The sequence below is a fragment of the Equus quagga genome, chromosome 8, assembly GCF_021613505.1.
Source record: "Equus quagga isolate Etosha38 chromosome 8, UCLA_HA_Equagga_1.0, whole genome shotgun sequence".
Taxonomy (NCBI): domain Eukaryota; kingdom Metazoa; phylum Chordata; class Mammalia; order Perissodactyla; family Equidae; genus Equus; species Equus quagga.
This window is the reverse complement of record NC_060274.1, coordinates 120,314,212-120,332,698: the sequence shown is the minus strand read 5'-3', so window position 1 is coordinate 120,332,698 and position 18,487 is coordinate 120,314,212. Positions and strand designations below refer to the sequence as shown.

The following is an 18,487-nucleotide window of genomic DNA, read 5'->3' as shown; positions in this document are numbered from 1 at the left end:
CTGAGAGCTGTCTGGGTTTGGTAGGGGCTCTGCATGTGTGTGTGAGAGAGACAGGGGCCGGGAAAGGGGTTATGATGAAGCAAAATTATGTAGTACTATGTCCTGTTCGTTTGGGGGTCACCATCCCATTCTCTGTTGTTCTTCTCTCAACCTTGCCGCCTCTTTCTCAGTTACCCCACAGATACACACTGCCTACTGTCTCCTCCATCTCCCTAAGGTGGTGTTATGTCCTGATTTTCTTGGCTTTCTTTGTAAAGTCTCAAATTCAGGGTCTTGTTCAATTATCTATCAGAAGAATATGACTGCCTATCTTTTCTCCTTGTTCCAAGCCCTCTTAGGTGCATGATGTAATCTTTTAGACTTAGAAGCAATTACGGTAGAGTTGAATGAGCCTGGGCTTTGAGGCAGAAGATTCTTGCTAGCAACATGATCTTAGGAGCTAAATTGACTTTTTCTAATTATCATTCCCCTTTTTTTTGCAAAGTGTATGTGTTTGTCTGCTCTGGTGATAGCACATATTAGAATGAGCCTTTCTTGCCTAGGAGAGACATTTTTCTCATTGTATCTGACTATATTTTTCTATCTACAATATCCAACTAACTCTTTTTTTTTTTTTTTTTTTTTTTACATGTAATCTGCTTTGAGAAGCCAAGGAGCCTCTGGCTATTATCTTATCTGATCTTCCACATTCACTCCTACGCTGGGGCACACAGGGTGTGTGGTAGCTTGCCCAGGATGGCTGTAATCCCATGAAAAATACTGCTCATGGGCTGAGCCCTTTCTTCTTTCCAGTGCCCAGCAAGCTTGCCTGCCAGCTTTGCAGTCCTAGTTCACAGCCAGGCTTTGCATTTCTAAAAGCAGTAAAACTTGGTTGCTGGGAATGAACAAATCCCAAGTCCGAGGGCCATTTCATCAGGGGGTTCATGTCCTAAAGTCCTGGGCCCTTTTACAAGCCTGACAGATGGGAGACAATTTCTGGAATTGTTGGAAGGAATGACCTCATCTGAAGACACGGAAGGATGGAAGACACCACGTCCTTCCCTGAAGCACCTTCCTGTTTCCAGAATGTACTTGCCCTCTATTTGGCTTTGTTTTGATCATGGGAGTGAGGTTTTAGAACAGGAACATGGTAAGCCCAGATGTTTCCACTTTATGCAAATTTGGGGGAATGTCTCTGATGGGAAAATTGAGACACAGGTTTGGAAAAAGGCAAATTCTGTGACACGGTGATGATAAACAATAAGAATGAAAAGGATGGTCACTAAAGGAGAATCCTTTCCAAAGGATTCTCACATAAGTTAGTCTCTTACAATTTAAGGACCCCGCAAGGCTGGCATTATTATCTCCATTTTCTACATCTCAGAGACCCTGAGGCAGTTTAAGTTGCGTTCTGATAGCAGGAGTCCCCCTCCCCCAAACCCAGGTGTTGTGAGTCCCAGTGATTCTTCCTTTCCAATTTCCATTACAATTACTGGCATGTGCCCCCATCTTCAGGACAAAGCCTTCTCCAGCCAACCAATCGAGTAGGACCTATGTGTCCCATTCCTCTGGCCTTGTCTATATCTCCAGCCCAGACCGCCCCCAGACTTGCCCCACAGCTCCCACCTGCCTGCTTCATCCCAAGCATGGTAATGGTGTTTCTTGATGGCCCCTCACCCTACCATCCCAGCATAGATCTTGAGGTTTGAGAAAATGGGGCCTCCAATCTATTTCTCTTCTTTATACCTTGTCTGTTGCTAAGATGGTGTGTTTCCAGTTGTAACAGTTTATTCAGACCTATCTCCTCTGACTCCTACCAAGCACAGTGTCCCCCAGAGACCCCCCTGCAGTGCCTGTGATGCTGTGACATGGATTTCTGTCCTCAGGACTCGGGAACACCCCTCAAACCACCCCAATCTCACCAACCTGGTCCCCCACTGCCTCTCAAGCCCTTAAACCACCCCAGGAAGACACACATGGGTCTTGGAGACTAGTTGAGACAGAGAGAAGGAGGATGATGAAGGCAAGGGCAGAGTTCTGAGCTGGAGGTAGATGCTGGGAAGACTACTAACATAGAAGACAGAGCTCTTCACCAGAACAGGGTCAACAATGCAGGATTCGAGTCAGAAAGGGGTGGAAAAAATAGAGAAGCTCAGGTAAGAAAGAGAAGGGAAGTGACACATCTGTTCAAAAAAGTGGAGCTGAGAGAAAGAGTCCTGGAGAACAATGAAAAGAAGAGCTAGAAAACACAAAGCCTGAGGACCACGCTCAGAGCCCCGCAGCTGAGGAGCCGCTACAAACACAGCAGAGCCAGCTGGAGAGGCTCCGGGGAGGGCGGGAGAGGCCACCGCAGCTCCTGGAGGGGGCTCTGCCTCCGTCCTTACGCCCCACTCCCCTCCCGGGGACTGATCCTTGTGGTCAAACACAGACACCCCCCCATCAGGAGTGGGGCCCCGATACCTGTGACAGTGAGCCTGGTGCCGGGCCCAAAGTAGAGCGGCGAATTATAGGAACACAGCTGCAGACGGCTGTGGTAAAACCTGCCGGAGGTCTCCAGCCAGAGGGCAAGTCTTAGCTCCCTGGGAGTAGGGATGGCCACCTGTCCCTGCCTGGATTTGGGACTTGGGACCAAAGAGATCCATAAGGAGAGAAGCTTAAGCATTCTACTGGGAGAGACGGAGTGGAAGAGGCTCAGGAGGGCAGATCCCCACATGTAAGGCAGGAGGGTGGACTAAGCACAGAGTAAGGAAGCTGATTAGGGACTGGAGACATAGAGAAATCAACCCCAAGCCATGGCAAACACAATTTCTTGGAAGCCGCACAGGAATGAGAAGTTAACTGCCCTTTCACCAGGGCTGAGAGGAGAAGCTAGAGTCTGCATCCAAGGGACAATGACCCTGCTACCCTGGTCCTGCGCCTTACCTAGGACAGAGAGTCGAGTTCCCTCTCCAAAGTGCTGTGGCTGGTTGCTCCACAGTACAACATGAGTGTGGAAAACCCCATAGTTGCTGGTGGGCGACCATTCCGTCCAGAAGCTTCCACCCAGAACTCCTAGGGGCTCCAGCATGCACTCCGCACACACACCCTCTGAACCTTTTCCCTGCTGAATTCTCTGTCCCTGCCCTCTCTAAGGAGTCCTTCTGGAACTCCAGCCTTACAAGACACTACCCCCAGGAAAGACTTTTACTTACCCAAGACAGAGAGCTTGGTTCCATTGCCGAAAAATAGTTTTTCATTAGTTACACAACAGTAAAGCCTGGTAGAAAACTGCCCCTGGTGCCTCCCATTCCTTCTCCCCAAGCCTGTCTGCCAGCTCTCTTCTCCCTTTCCTTAGCAGAATCTTAACCCTGGGAGGTGGAGAGAGGACAACTGTGCACCCTGAAATGTTGTGGTCAGAGGACTGATTCGGCCCCGTGGGACCTCTGCTCCTTCTCCTGTGTCCCTCTCCTTTCTGCGTGAGGGAAGAAATTGCAGGACTATGACAGCTCTAAGGCCGGAGGCTCTCCCGTCTGTCATGGCCTTGATGGGGAACCCTCCAAGGAGATGGGAGATGGACAAGATGACCCCTTCCTAGCTGAGATTACTTGCCTCCTAGTAGGGGAAACTAAACTTGGCACAGCTAGCTAGAGCATGAAATATTGGAGATGGAGTCTGTCCCCTCCTGTCCACATCAAGACAGGAATTCAGGTCTTTCTGATGAAAACATGCTTTAACCCAAACACCCAAGACAGAGGCTCCATCTGGATCCCTGCTCCTGCCTGTAGATTCCCAGCCCTCCAGCCCTGACTGGCTTACCTACAACAGTGAGCCGGCTTCCCTCCCCAAAATCGACAGTGTTTCCAAAGCACAGCCTCCCAGATCCCCTTCAAAACCTCCCCTTGTTTGCTGAGCCCAGCTGGCATTCAGGGAGAGGATGGGCCGTTCATGGATCTCTTCCCTCACAGAGCCACCAGCCCTGCTTCTAAAACTCCCCGTACCCTTTCAGAGCTTTCCCAGGGCCCCTGACAGCTGGAAAAAAGGAGAACAGTGTGGCCTCCTATGAAATCCAGAGCAAGGAAAAATATGAAGCCCCTGCAGAGAACCTCCATCAGTGAGGGGAGATGGACCGATGTCAGGACTCGCTAATTACCTTCCAGGCTTTCTCTCCGCTCCCCTATCTCAGGTAACTCCTCAGCGGGGCAGCACCACCTCCTTTCCCTTCTCTGCCCTAACCACCGAGGCTCAGCTCTGAGTTGATGGAGGCCCTTGAGGGGCTGGATGAATTTGCCCCTACAGGGACCCTCCTCTGAACTCATTCCTAGAAGTGAAGACGACATCTCCTTGACCAGGACCCAGGAGCTGGGTCATCCCTCCCCTCCCACATTTCCTGGGATAAAGTCCTCCCTCCTTGTGCCACCCCCTGGAGACCCCAGCCTTACCTATGACCGTCAGCTTAGTTCCTGGGCCGAAGTGATATTCATAGTTAACACATCAGAATACGGCCACTCCAAAATGGAGACTTTGGACCCGCTTTCCCCTAGGAGGGGCCTGGAAAGACCTGGGATATGTCTTACCTACAACCGCGAGCCTCGTGCCTTCTCCGAAGAAGACTTCAGTGTTCACACAGTGACATGGGGCAAGGAGAAAAATGAATTTGAGGCATGGAGAGAAGAGGGGCCCTGGCTGGGGTCTGGAGGACTCTGGGATAAAAAATCCCCTCCTGTGCTTTATAGATATAGTGCAAAACAACATTTTTGACTTTTGACTCTTGGGGCCATGGAGTGTGACCAGAGGCCATCCAGAGGCCCTCAATTCTCTCCGAGGGTCCATCAAAGGGATGTGGGCCTGGAGAGGAGGGCAGGGTCCCAGATCTCATTACCGCATCCATGGAAAGCCAGGATATCTCTGGCTTCTTCCTTTATAGAACGGGTCATCTCCATGGACCTTCCCACTGACCTTGTTCCAGGTTCCATGGGGATTGGGATGAAAGGATGTCCCTGAGTCCTTCACCCATGAGGCCACTGAGGCATTCTTCTTGTGTCTGGTCTGGGCTGTCTGCCTGGAAGCTTCAGTTTTGAGCCAGGCCTATCCCTACTCATGGTCTTGGCTTGACAGGGAGACAGGGGTGAGGCAGAGGCATTCTGATTCAAACCACGCCTGGGCCTCTGACCTGGGAGAAAAGTGGAGGGACGGCAGGCGTTGGGACAGGCAGAAAGGTTTTTGTAAAGGTTGTCCATAAAGTTGAATCACCGTGGCCCGCTGTCCCCACAATGTTACAGCTTTGTACAAAAACGGCCCCGCCCATGGGCCCGCCCCTCGGAGTGTGGAAGAAATCACCAGAGCAGCTGCTCCTTTGAGCGCGCTGGAGGTTGGGGGCGGTGCCATCACCCCTCATGGTGTGAGGTGGTAGGGGGGTATGGGCCACGCAAAGGGGGCCCCCTCCTCACACCCATGCCCTTTCTTCAGGCTGTTGTTAGCTCCACAGTATCTATCTTTGAGGGCTGTCTGCTGTGGGGGCTGGTCTTTACCCATATCCACCCCTCTCCAAGCTGTCATCAGAGTGGGGACCCACCCTGCCAAGAAGCAGAAGCCCCCTCTCCAGCCTGAGCCTGCCCCTGAGTCTACGTCACTCAGAGGTCCCACCTTTCATCTGAGAATGAGATCACCTAATACTCAGACTCTGTCCCTTTGGCCCAACTCTAAACCTCAAGGGTGGTCTGGAGGAGAACTGAGCATGAGCTACAGAGAGGTAGAGCTTTTCTAGAGAGAGATACAATGAGAGCTGAGAGCTCAGCTGGGTTTCTAATGGGTGTGGGTGAGGGAAGACCACAACTTGCCTCACTCCCCATTGTGGACTTCAGACATCAGAGTTAGGTAAAGGGAGTCAGGGAAGTGCATGCAGGAAAGAAGGATATACGACGAAGTCTCAGGAACATTCGAATACAATTGCATGGTCGCATAATCCTGCTCATAGTCTTCCCCTCTTTTCCCAGAAGGGTAAACACATTTTAAACTGTTGGCAGGTGTTTTAAATTCCCTGCACGAGATGATCTTGACGTTTAGCCTCCATTTGAGTGGCCTAGATCTCATTTCACTAGATGGTGCTTCCTTTTATTGCCTTTTAAACTATGACTTAAACTCTAGAAGGAAAAAAAAAGACAAACTTGACTACATGATGATGACACACTTACACAGAAAAATATACATGGAATCAAAAGATAAGTGACAATATGAGAAAAACACTTGCAATTCTCATTGTAAGGGCTAATCTCCCCAGTATATGACAAACTCCTAGAAATAGGTAAGAAAATAATCCAATAGCCCAATAAAAATGGCAAAGAACAGATGGTTCAGAGAAAAAGAAACCCAAATGGTGCTTAGCCATAGGAAGAATATCTCTCAATGATAAATGTAATATAAAACTACACTGAAATGCTGCTTTTCATCCATTTGATTGACAAAACCTTGAATTATGAAAAGCCACTTTCCTGGCAGTATTTGGTGAAATATGTCCTTTGACACATTGATTGCTGGTAGGAGTGCGAAATGAGGCAACCCTTAGAGGGAGAAATTTGAAAACATCTGTAAAAATTACAAAAGCGTTTACTTTTCACCCAGAAGTCCCACTTACGGGAATTTATCTTGTAAATATTCTTACATACAAATGAAAAATGTGTGTAAAATATTTGCGTTATTTGGAATAGCAAAAATATTGAGAAAAACTCAAGTACCCATGAGCAAGGCACTGGATAAATAAGCTGTGATACAATCACAAAATGGAATGTTATTCAATGCTAAAAAGTCATGGCAATGTTTTCTCTTGCTGTGGAAAGCTCTCCAAGATAGATTGCTAACTGGAAGAAAGCAAGTTGCAAAATAGTGTTCCTGCATGCCACCTTTTGTCTAACAAAAGGGAAAATGGTTACACTTTTGTTTGCTTGATTCTTCATAAAGAAACATTGAAAGGATGAAAGAGAAACTGATCAAAGTGATTACCTATTAAGAAGGAGTGGAGTAGACAGAAACAGATGGAAGTAAAAGAAACATTTCTCAGTGTCAACTTTATTGTATTCTTTGGGTTTTTGAGCCGTACAGCTATATTATTTATTTGGAATAACACGATAAAATTTTAAAAGAAAAGAAAAACAACAAAATGTAGCTTTTAAATAATGTTTTTAAATTTGTTCCTTAAAAAAACTACTTAATTTACAAAGTCATTATTTTTTTCAAAGAAGTTCAGTTTATGTAAAAAGCTGTTTTATGGTCCTGAATTTGCTTAATGAGTCTCCAATCACTTAGGAAGCTTGTGAAAAATGCATATTTCTGAGTAATTCCTAGGATCTTTCGAGTTAAAACTCTCCACGGGGGCTGGCCCAGTGGCTCAGCTGGTTAAGTGCGCAAGGTCCACTTTGGCGGCCCAGGGTTCACTGGTTCAGATCCCAGGTGCGGGCATGGCACTGCTTGGCAAGCCATGCTGTGGTAGGCATCCCACATATAAAGTAGAGGAAGATGGGCACGGATGTTAGCTCAGGGCCAGTCTTCCTCAGCAAAAAGAGGAGGATTGGCAGTGGATGTTAGCTGAGGGCTAACCTTCCTCCAAAAAAACTCTGACACAATAGGCAAGAACTGTTTTAAGAAATGCGGTATCGGGGCTGGCTAATCTTCCTCAAAAAAAAAAAAAAAAAAGCTCTCTAGGGTGCAAGGGTGTGCCTTTTAGAATTTAGGGGGAAAAAAGGGGAAGACAGTCTGTTTAACTCAGGAATAGTGACAGCTCTCATGACACTCTCCCATAAGCCTGAATAAAATGTCATCGACTGGTTTTATCAACTGGAATGTGGCAAGGCCTCTTTATTCCCTTCCCACATTGAGAGACACTTTCATCCATGTAATGACTTATTTGGTCTATTTCCATATATTATCCTGTCTTCTTTATCTTTTGGCCTATCACTAATTTACCCTCTAAGTTTCTTTTTGACCATCTAGCTGAGGACCCTCATCCCGACTGGCCTTACAAAGAATAACACCACTCCGTCTTGGCATCACAGCCACCTTTAATCCTGGCAGAGTTTGTCCCAGCTTCGCCCTCTGTCACGCTATCAGTATGCCCACGTGCACCTGCAGATCTTTTTCCATAATAGGAGCCAAGACCCCTTAGGCAGGTGTAGAGTGGGGTCATTCATCAACTTGGGCAGCAGGAGGCAGCCTTTCCTCATTTTTTCTTTTTAGACCTAAGTAACTGCAATCTCAACGTGGCCACTTGAGGGCGCGAGAAGCACGTGGATAGTGCTCCTGGGGACAGGAGCAAGAAGGCTTTCTGAAGGTGTGTGTTGGCATGTGCAGAGGAGATATGCAAATGACATGTATGTGTGCAATTCTTGAAAACTTTCAAGCATGTTAATAGACTCATTTTAACTCCAAATTTGTTTCCTAATTTCTTCAGATGAAACTGAAACCTGAAGAGGCTAAAGGGGTTGCCCAAAGTCATGCATGATGAAGAGACAGAGCTGGAGCCAGCAGCCAGGCCTCCTTACTTAAGTTCTGGGGCTCTGGGAGGTGCTGCTGCCCCTGAGGCCGCTGAGGCCCCCACCTTCAGGGAAGCCCACCTGCTGGAGCCAGAACACCTGGGCTCCCACGCGGGCCTTCCACTTATGTTTGTGAGACCCTGGGCAAGTTCTACACCTCTTTATACTCAAGTCTCCTTATCTGTAAAATGGGAATAATAATAATAATGACGCCTTCCTTATGGAGTTCTTATGAGAACTAAATAAGATAATACACATAAAGGTTTGTACTGGTGCCTGAACATAGTCAGCAAAAATGTGAGTTGCCATTGTTTTCACGGAGAGTGCTGGCCTGGGGATATCTCTCCCGCCCTGGTTCTCAAGCTTTAGCATGCATCCGAATGACCTGGAAGTCTTGTTCAAATGCAAGTTGTTGAGCAGCATCTCAGAACCTCTGACTCAGTAGGTCTTGGGTGAGGCCCAAGAATTTGCATTTCTCCTAAATTCCCAGGTGATTCTGGTGCTCCTGGTCCAGAGACCACACCTTGAGACTCATTCTTCTGGAAGTCTCCTTCTGTCTTCAGTACATTGCTTCCACTGCTAGTTCATACTTTATTCATTCAATCACTGGGTGCCAATTATATTCCAGACATGTCTAATCACTGGATCTACCAGGGTGAGTAAGACAAGATATCTTCCCTAAGGAGCTCTCCCTGGAATGCCAAAGTAGATGCATCCATGTTTACTAACAGCATGAACAGGACCATGTAGAAGTCAGCATGGAATAGAAGGAGGAGACCTCATTCAGACCAGGGGGTCAGAGGGGCCAGTGCAGGGGCAGGGGGAGGAGGATTGGGAGTGGGAAAAGTCAGAAAAGACTTTTCTGAAGAGGGTGAAGGGGCAGGTGGGCAGAGCATCAGATGGACTCCAGATAGACCAGTAGTGTCCAGAGCTAGAGGTCAGAGGAGCATGGCTTCGTGAAGGAAAAACAGGACTTCTGAGCACTAGAGCTTGGCAGGGGAGGGGAGGAGTGGAGAGACAGCCTGGAAACACAGGCAGGGCAGCACAGGAAGAACCCTGCATCTCCAGGATGAGGAGCTTGGTTCAGTTTTGGAAGCTGTGAGAAGTCAGGAAAGGTATTCATCAGGAGTTGAGGTAGCCTGCAGGGCCTCTCTGAGTGCAGTGTTAGAAGATGGACTGGAGACCAGGCCTCTCAGGAAGTACAGTGAGGTGGGGATGGGCGGGAGAGAGGTTGAAGAGCAGCGGTGAGGGACCAGGAGAGACTGGGAAGTGGGGTGGAGAGAGAGGGCTTTTGAGCCAGATAAATGAGGAGTCAAACCCCAGATCTACCACTTGCTGGATGAGGGACGTGAGTAAACTACCAATCTGCTCTGAACCTCTGTTTTCTTGTCTGTACCACTGGAACAATACCCACTCCAGAGGGTGGGGGAACTACCTGTGACAATGCCTGTAAAACGCTCAGTATGGTCTAAACATATTGGAATCATTACATGGGATGAACAAAGGACGAATTTCCCAGGAGCATGAGGGATGGAGACCCAGGGAGCTCTCTTGTCCCTCTCGGACACATGAGCTGGTGCTTGGGAGACAGGGGCCAGTGGGGCCTTCTGCTGCCAGGACAGGGTACAAGCTGGTTAATAAGAGCATGTGACAAAGGGCACTAGAAGAGGCCAAGGTGATGGGCGCAGGCGTCTGCCTAGAGGTGTTTGCTCTGGGTCCAAGGGAAGTGGGGTGGTGGGTCCTGTACACTGTGCCCTGTGCGTGCTACATTAGCACCATGCTTAGGACTGGAGAAGTGCCAAGGTCAAGGCACCTCTTTAACACAGCCTTTCTGAAATGTACTTTCCTCTAGAAGATAGCCCCCCGCTGCCCCGTGCTTATTATGTTTTGGATTCCATCTCTTCACATGCTGCTAAATTAGTATTCCATAAAACACATTGTGGTAGGTGGGGTGCTCTGCTCACCTGTGAGGGGTAGAGCTCTGTCTGACCTCAGATGGGAGGGGGTTTCCCAGAGCCAGGGGGCCGGAGGGAGCAGGTACAGACACAGGTGGTTGCGCAGGGTCAGTTTATTAGCACAGTGATAGCAGAGAGACCGAGGGCTTTAGCTGTTGGCAGCGATGGTCTGCTGAATCCAGTCCACGTAGTTGGACACCTTGGTGTAGACTCCAGGCCTGTTCTTCTGGGCGCAGCCATAGCCCCAGGAGACAATGCCCTGGAGCTGTCCATTGCAGACCACAGGGCCCCCAGAGTCACCCTGGAGAGGAAGAAGGCGGGACAAGTTTTATAAAGAGAGAGAAAAGGGGGAATAGAGCCACATGCAATCTGAACATTAAAAGACCCTGTTCAGGTCATCCCTGTGGCTCCACATCCTTCTCATGGTGGCCCATTCTTACTTAGGAGACAACATGCCACACAAACTACCCTTCCACACTTCTCCACTGGACCACTGCACGGAGCCCCCTCTGTCAGCCCCACAGCCTCGGTGTTCAAGTCCCCCTCCCAGGTGGGCCTTGTGGATGGGCAGGGGTCTCAGCCAGCGAAGGGTCCAGTCACCTGGCAGGAGTCCTTGCCTCCCTCCAGGAAGCCGGCGCAGACCATGTTCTTGGTGATCTCCCCGGGGTAGGAGGCCTCGCACTCAGCCTGACTCAGCAGCGGGGCTTCCAGGCACTGCAGCAGGTCTGGGTAGTTGCCTGTGGGGAGTAGGAAGAGATCAAGGAAGGGAGAAATGGGGGTCAGACCAGGATGGGCAACAGTAATCCAGTGCCAAACACCGAGGGCAGCCAGGAGAGGACCCCAGGAACGTAAGCCTCAGCAAGGAACAGTGGATTTTAGTTTCCAGAATGATCAGTGTTGAACCCCTCCATAGAAGTGATCATAGCAAGCGTGTATTTGTCCTGTCTTTGGATTCAAGGGGTCAACTCCTTAAGACTTTGTGTCTCTCTGGTACCTAGCTCAGAGCTCTGTGTGTAGCGGGCACTTGATGTTATCTGTAGACTGGAAGGAAAGGGTCCAAGCCCAGGGGCATGCTTGGTTGTGAGCAATGTGGGAAGTCAGAGGGTGAAGTAGTGAGGGTCCCACTCACTGCCAGAGCTCAGGGTGTTGCCCCAGCCAGAGATGAGGCACAGGGTGCCAGCAGGAGCACTGGCGCTGGGCAGGGAGATGGAGGACACCCGGGCATTGATGACTGCAGGCGAGGCGAGCTTAATCAGCAAGATGTCATTGTCCAGGGTCCAGCTGTTGTACTTGGGGTGGCGGATGATCTTGGCCGCGTTGATGAACTGCTCGTTCCCTTCCACGACTTCGATGTTGTACTCTCCTAGTCTCACCTGGATGCGGCTGTTGGGAAGGGAAGCACGGTGAAGGCCCTTGCTCCACTCCCCACTTTTCCCCAGGGCTCTTGAGCTTCCTGCTCACGGGCGGGGGTGTGGCAATATCACAGGGCTGGAGGGGTGGTGGGTCAGTGCAGGTGTGAGACCAAGAACCTTTCTGCTTCAGAGGTAGTTGGTGGTGGAGTAAGGATGAGGTGAAGGGATGCAGTTGGGGATCGCTCCTCAATCTGCCTTCCCAGTGCCTTTCCCACAAGCCCCCTCTTGCATCCAGTAACACGGGCATAAACAAGCTGCTTGAGTTTCCCTGGAAATTCTTCATCCTCCACAACTTGCTAATCGCATGCAGTGACTTTGACTCCTTCCCTTCCTGGTCTGGTAAGCAGCATCATTCTGTATGATCTAACCCAGTGGGTCTCAAAGTGTGGCCCCAGGACGCGCAGCCTCAGCATCAGCTGGGAACTTCTTAGAGATGCAGACTCTCGGTTCACATCGCAGACCTGCTGAATCAGGGACTCGGGGTCGGGGGGCAGAGACCCCTGTTTCAGCAGGTCCTCCAGGGGATTCTGCTGCACATTCAGGTTTGAGAACCTCTGATCTAGGCAGTGATTCTCAGCTCTACCTGAAGAGTAGACTCACCAGAGGGAGAGGGCATTAAAAACTCACCGATATTCAGACCCTCTTCAGGAAAATTCTGAGCTAATTGCCCCGAGACAGGACCCGGGCATCAGTATTTTCTGAAAGTTTCTTAGATGCTTTTAATGTGTGCCCAGCTGGCACGGGTTACTTGTGTATAGTCCTTGCCTATTTTCCCATTAGGCCTTACCACCCCAAAACAGTCCCTCCCTGCTTTTACACTCCATAGCCTTGGCTGTTTTATCCATTTGTTTGGGGCGTGATGGGATTCCTGTCCTGTGCCTCCCTTCACTTGAGTCACCTGCTGGTTGACAACCTCTCCATCACATTTCCCATCTGTCTCACTCAACCCCAGAACTCCTCTGCACTGACCCCAGGGTCCTGAGCAGTGGGCTTTGCAGTCAGGGGCCCAGCACTTACGATTTGTAGCAGTGAGCGGCGGACACCACCCACTGGGCATTGATGAGGGAGCCACCACAGAAGTGGTAGCCAGAGTTCAGGGACACCTGGTAGGGGATGGAATTCTCCTCACAGGTGTAGCCCCCGACGATCTTGTCATCATCGTCAACGGGGAAAGCAACTTGAGTGGAAATAGGAAGAGAGAAGACCACTCAGCAGGACGTTGGAGGGTGGGGTCCAGAGTGTTGTGGCTGCATCATGCTAGTTAGGATCCTTCACAAGCCCAGTGATGATAGACAGCAGCAAGGGGGAGCTACCATCCCCAGTCAGGATCACAGGATGTATGTCTCCTGAGTCTCTCTGTGTGTCTGCAGGGCATGAAGCTAGGTGCCCTGACCTGCTCAGACCCAGACCTCTACTGGAGCTGCCAGGGCAGGGATACCAGAAATGCTCTCACAGTGCACTCAGTGTGATTCCAGTAGCAATGTGGTTCTTTAGCTCACTGAATGCTTCTCTCTCTTTTTCATCACTGATCTACTCCCTGTGGCTATTTGAGCCCAGATTGTCAGGATAGGTTGCCTAGCTAGCAAAATCTGGCTAAGTAGCCCTGGTTATATCCAGCTTCTCTCATAGCTCAAATCTGTGCAGCGAGGCCAAGGAGAGCAGGCCCATGAGGCAAGACAAAAGTAGGCACTGTTATTGGTCAATAGAACAGTGACTCTCGGCCTTGGCTACACACCTGGGAATCTTAAAATCGCCTGAGATGTTTAAAAATTCAGTGCAGAGGCCACACCCCAGACCAGTTAAGTCAGAATTCTAGGGCTAGGGCTCTGGGGTGAGTAGTTTTTCAACCTCCCAGGTGCATCCGAGGTTAAGAACAGCTATGAGCTTACCAAGAGCTGTCACAACCAAGTCTTTTTAAGACCACCGGTTCATTTCATGGACCATGTCCACCTGGTCTCCCTTTCCAGCCTCTCCAAACAAAGGCCCGATATGGATGAATGGTGGGGCTGGGAGTGGAGTCAGGCAGGTGAGAGGTGAGGCTTAAAGAGAACCCAAGAATGGAAGGAGGGGTGCTAGACAGGAAATGGACTATCAGAGCCCAGGCCAAATCAGAGCAGCAGCAAGAATGGTGGAGCATGTATCTCCACCAGCAGAGGGGGCCAGTGGGGCATGAAGCAATGCAGGCAACTCACCAGCAGCTCCCACAAAGGCAAGAACCAGAAGTGGATTCATGGTGGTGGAAGTATGACTGAGTGGGTGGTGGAGAGCCTTTATAGCTCCTACCGTGAGGGAGCGGGTGCAAGTGAGGGCAGAGGGTCGCTGCTCTGCCCAGGACAAACACACCTGCAGCTTTCCCCTTCCCAGGGTCTTGCATCAGCTTGGCTATATTTAGCAGCTCTGTGGATTTGTGACCTACAGGTGATAAGGAAACTTACCTTCTGAGGGCAGAGAGGAAGACCAGCTGATTCTTGGAAGGATTTTGGGGTGGGGAACACAGGGGAAGCCAAGCACCCACATATCACAGCTGGGCCTTCTGAAGCTGAGGAGATGAGGGTTGGGAGGAGGAATAATGACCTCAGCCCCTGGAAATCCTCTGACCTCATGGAGATTTACTTCACTTGCTTTAAGGGAGGGCTGATACGGATGGTAAACTTTGCTGCTCCTGGAGCCCCCTAAGAGGAAAGAAGTCTTGTCTAAGTCTTATATCTGTGAGCATGAAGACCCTTCTCTTGAGTCCAAACCACTGGGCAAGGTCAAGTCCAAAGCTGTGGGGAACCAGCATCCCAACATCAAGAGGTGATGAGAAGGGAGAGGCAGCATTCCTCGAGAGTCAGGACTTTCAGCTGGCTCGCCTTCCTACGAGGGCTTGTGGAGGGAGAACGTTTGGAAGGAGGAGGGGGCAAGAATTAATTAGGAGCTTACCTGATAACGTTTGGGGACAGAAGACCAATACCACATTCCTCCTCTTCCTCACTATCAGGACATTAGTCTTTCTCATCACTCACACTGTTATAGGTTCTCTTTAAGCAGCCTCGTGGTTGCCCTGGGCATCTGCACTAGCAATCATGACAATTGCCCCCACCTGCTAGGACCTGAAAGCCCGAGCTAGCATTATATGCTCCAGACCAGATATTAGAAAGGGTTGGACATTGGTAAATTTGGATTCTGATTAGAGAATCAGCCGTAGGTAGAGGGATTTGCACATTATGGTAAAGGTGTCGAGTATTGGGTGATCAATTACAAAATTGGAAGTGGGAGAATTCTGGAATTTTCTATTTTAGAAGCAGTGGGACTGTTGTGCTAGGTTCAGTACAGAGTTAATCTTTCCAGAAATGATCTCAAATTGGGACCTGCCACGGCCAACCAAGACACAGCTCTGTAATTTATTGAGGCCCAATCTGGCCAGAGGGGTACAGAGATAGAACTAGTGTCTATCTCGAGTCTAATTATGTGAGCCAGGTGGGAGGACCCTCTTATGAAGAGATTCTCCTTTTCAGGGTTGATGAGGGGCAGGAGTGAGCAGCTCCTATGTTTGAATTCTTTGAAAGGAAAAAATGAATAAACGTTCTGGAAATGGTCAATAAACTGAGAAAAACTCAGAAGTCTGGTGGTGAGACAGGAGGTAAGCTGGATAGATGGAGTAAATAGAAGCTAGAGTAAGTTGGGAGAAATTCAATGTGGACTCATGGGGTTGAGAGGGACCCAGAGGGTGTCTTCCGGTCCAATGCCTGATGTGGCTGGAAGCCAACTTCTCAACAGCAGGAGACCCACTGCTCAGAGGGCTCCCCTCTCCTCACTGTACACTGTCTGATCCATGATGGGTTCATATCTAGGTGGGAATATTGCTGTATTTGTACAGCGCCTGACAGCTTTGAAAGAGCTTTCACACACACAAACAACAATGGTATGCTGATTTTCATGTGTGTGGAGTTTCATGTTTAACTTTTCACAAATGTTTTAATTGTGAGGTATGCAGAACAAAATTATTTCCATTTCTAGAGGATGAGACTGAGATTTAGAAAGGTTCTGTCTTGCCCGAGAATACAGATCTAAGAATGGCAGAGCTGGCCTCAATGCCTTGAGCCTTTTAGGGACACATGGAAAGTGTAGTGAAATGTGGGAACTGCTGCAGATGGCATCTAAGAGGGTTATTGGGGACCAAGCCAGGACAAACTACATTCTGATGCCTCCTGATACTTGTCTCCGGGAAGAAATAGAAGACTGAATTAATCTCCCACCTGGCACCTGGTCTCAGAGCCTCACCTTGCCATTGCCTAGTAATTGAGGCTTTAATGTTATCTAAAGATAGACTGGTTCCTGTTTGAACAGTAGTAAGGCTCTAGGCCACATCTAAGGCATGAATGACTCATCTCTCTCTGCTCACAGGTAGCTGACCCAGCTTGTGGAGCCTCGATTATAGGGGCTTTTTCTGTAGTGTCACCAAAAATGCTATTTTGTTTTGTCCTCTTGTTGTGGGGTCTTCACAGGAGGTTCTGTTTTAGAGGCTGAAGAGACTCTTGCTGCAGATACCACATGACCTGGACAGTTATGGGGAGGTGATGCTGGGTAGAAGATAGGAAACTACTTTGGGAAAAGGGAGAAAATTGTTGGATTGGTGCTTGTGGCTCTGACTCTGTCTAAAAAGGAACATCCAAGAGCTTGGGGATTTTCTGTGTCTAAGCCTTCAGACTAGCCTTCTCCTGATGTGTTGTGCTCCTCCTTAGAATAAACTACCACACCCACAACATCGTATGAGGTCAGTTTTCTTCAAAGTAGCAGGAATCACCTCACAGGCAGAGAAGGTGGAGACCGTTCCCTCATACTCTAGGCTTAGATGTGTAGGATGGATTTAGGTCCACATTTGGCCAAATTCAATTTGGATGAGTCTATGCCACTCTTGATAATCTTTATGAACTACAGATTCCTTTGTCTATTTCTTTAAAACATTCTCCTAGTTCATATTTAGTGTTTAGCATATCCAACCACTGTCTTTTAATTGTGATGATAGTGAATAGTTTCTGTGTGTCTTTCCTAGACCATCTTTTGCTTTCTTATCACAACCACCTATTATCACAACTCTATTGCCCTTTTATGGATGACAAAATGAGCTTCCCGGAGGTGAAGTCACTTTCTCACGCTCCTACAGCCAGTTAAGTTGTAGAGATGGGATGTAAGCATGGCAGTCGGACTCCAGAGCCTCCACGCTCTACCATAGAAACTTCGGCTTCCCTTCCTCTTATCTGATCTCCAGTGCAGCCTCCTGAGGTAGGCAGGAGATTCTATTTTCTCCTTTTTACTAATGAAGAATCTACAGCTCAGTGGTTAAGTGACTTCTTCAATGTCACCTGGCTAAGGAATGCAGAAATGACACCAGAACCTTTCCCTGTTCAAGCTAAGCTCATTTCTCATCATGTTGCTAAGCCTGGAGTCTTTCAGACCTGCCAGTGATCTGAAAATAGATTTTTGTCAGATTCCTCCAAACTCCCAGCTCCTTTTCTCCTCCACTATTTTTTTCTAACTTTTTCCCCATGACACAATTTCTCTTTATCCAATAGTAAGTATTTTCTTGACTATCTCAGCGTTGGAATCACTGAAGCTGCATAGTTAAGGGGGACTCTGTGTGATTCAGAAAAACTGAAGAGGGAGACAGAGGCATGGAGGCATGGACTGACTGGTCAAGGCTGGTTGGCTAAATGGAGTAGCTTGCTGCTCCTCCTTACCCTCCTCCAGCTCCCCACCTTGAAGCCAAGGAAAACAGGCAGTTTTATGCTCAGAGGGAAGTCCATCTGCATGTTTTATCAATTCTGCAAGCTTCTGTAGAGGGATGAACGGGGACATCTTTAGCAATTGAGGCTGTAACGTTATCTGAGGGTAGATTGTTTCTTGTAGTGTAATGGTCTTTCTGTTCACATTTCCATCATTTCTTGTGCTATCACTGGCCTATTAGAGCTGTTTAAGCGACTCCAGAGTCTGCTGGAGAGTAAGCAGAAGAAAGCCAGGAAAGAGTCCGGGAGGAAAACCTATGTGGGCTGTTATTATTGTAGCAGCCATGACTTGTTCCATGTTACTCAGAGCTTGGTAAGTGACATTTGTTTCTTTTGGATTTATTTGTCTAAATTATATTAGCTCCAGAATGAGTCCCACAAGCCCAGTTTGGTGATAACACCTGACAAATAAAAATGGCAAGCAATAGGATATATTGGAGAATATGAGGAAGCCATTTGGTATAAACCTAATTCGGTCTGACCTTGTCTCTCCAAAAGGGCCTGACCGGGGCGTTGAGCATGCATTGTATATCTGCTTTAGAGATTCCCTATGGCAAGAGCAAAAGGCCCTTGAGATAAAGGTGCAACTTCCCTCCCCTTCCCAACGTTGGCATTTCCTTAAGGATTAAGCATCTTTCCTTAGGCTAGAAACTGATTGCTGCGCTCACCTGTGACCGCCCAGCTCCAGACAATCGACTTGCCTCCTGCTACGCCCACCAAGATAGCAGACCCACTACCTGCTTGTATCCATTGAGCGCTGTGCCGACAGGGCAATCTTGTGACTATTGTGGGAGGGACATTTCAATCATATGTAAAGCACCCTCTTTGGGGGTATATAACCACTCTGTACACCTCATTTCTTTGGTGCCCTTTCT

At 48.7% G+C, this 18,487-nt stretch overlaps 1 protein-coding gene across 1 annotated transcript; it reads right to left on the bottom strand.

Annotated features, from left to right (window-relative positions):
• Positions 1 to 10,583: 10,583 nt before the first annotated feature.
• Positions 10,584 to 14,079, bottom strand: LOC124243254 (anionic trypsin-like). The gene is given in 6 exon segments (XM_046668865.1): positions 10,584 to 10,736; positions 11,036 to 11,172; positions 11,565 to 11,818; positions 12,475 to 12,516; positions 12,865 to 13,024; positions 14,040 to 14,079. Coding segments are annotated over 6 exon segments (786 nt in total).
• Between the last annotated feature and the right edge of the window lie 4,408 nt (positions 14,080 to 18,487).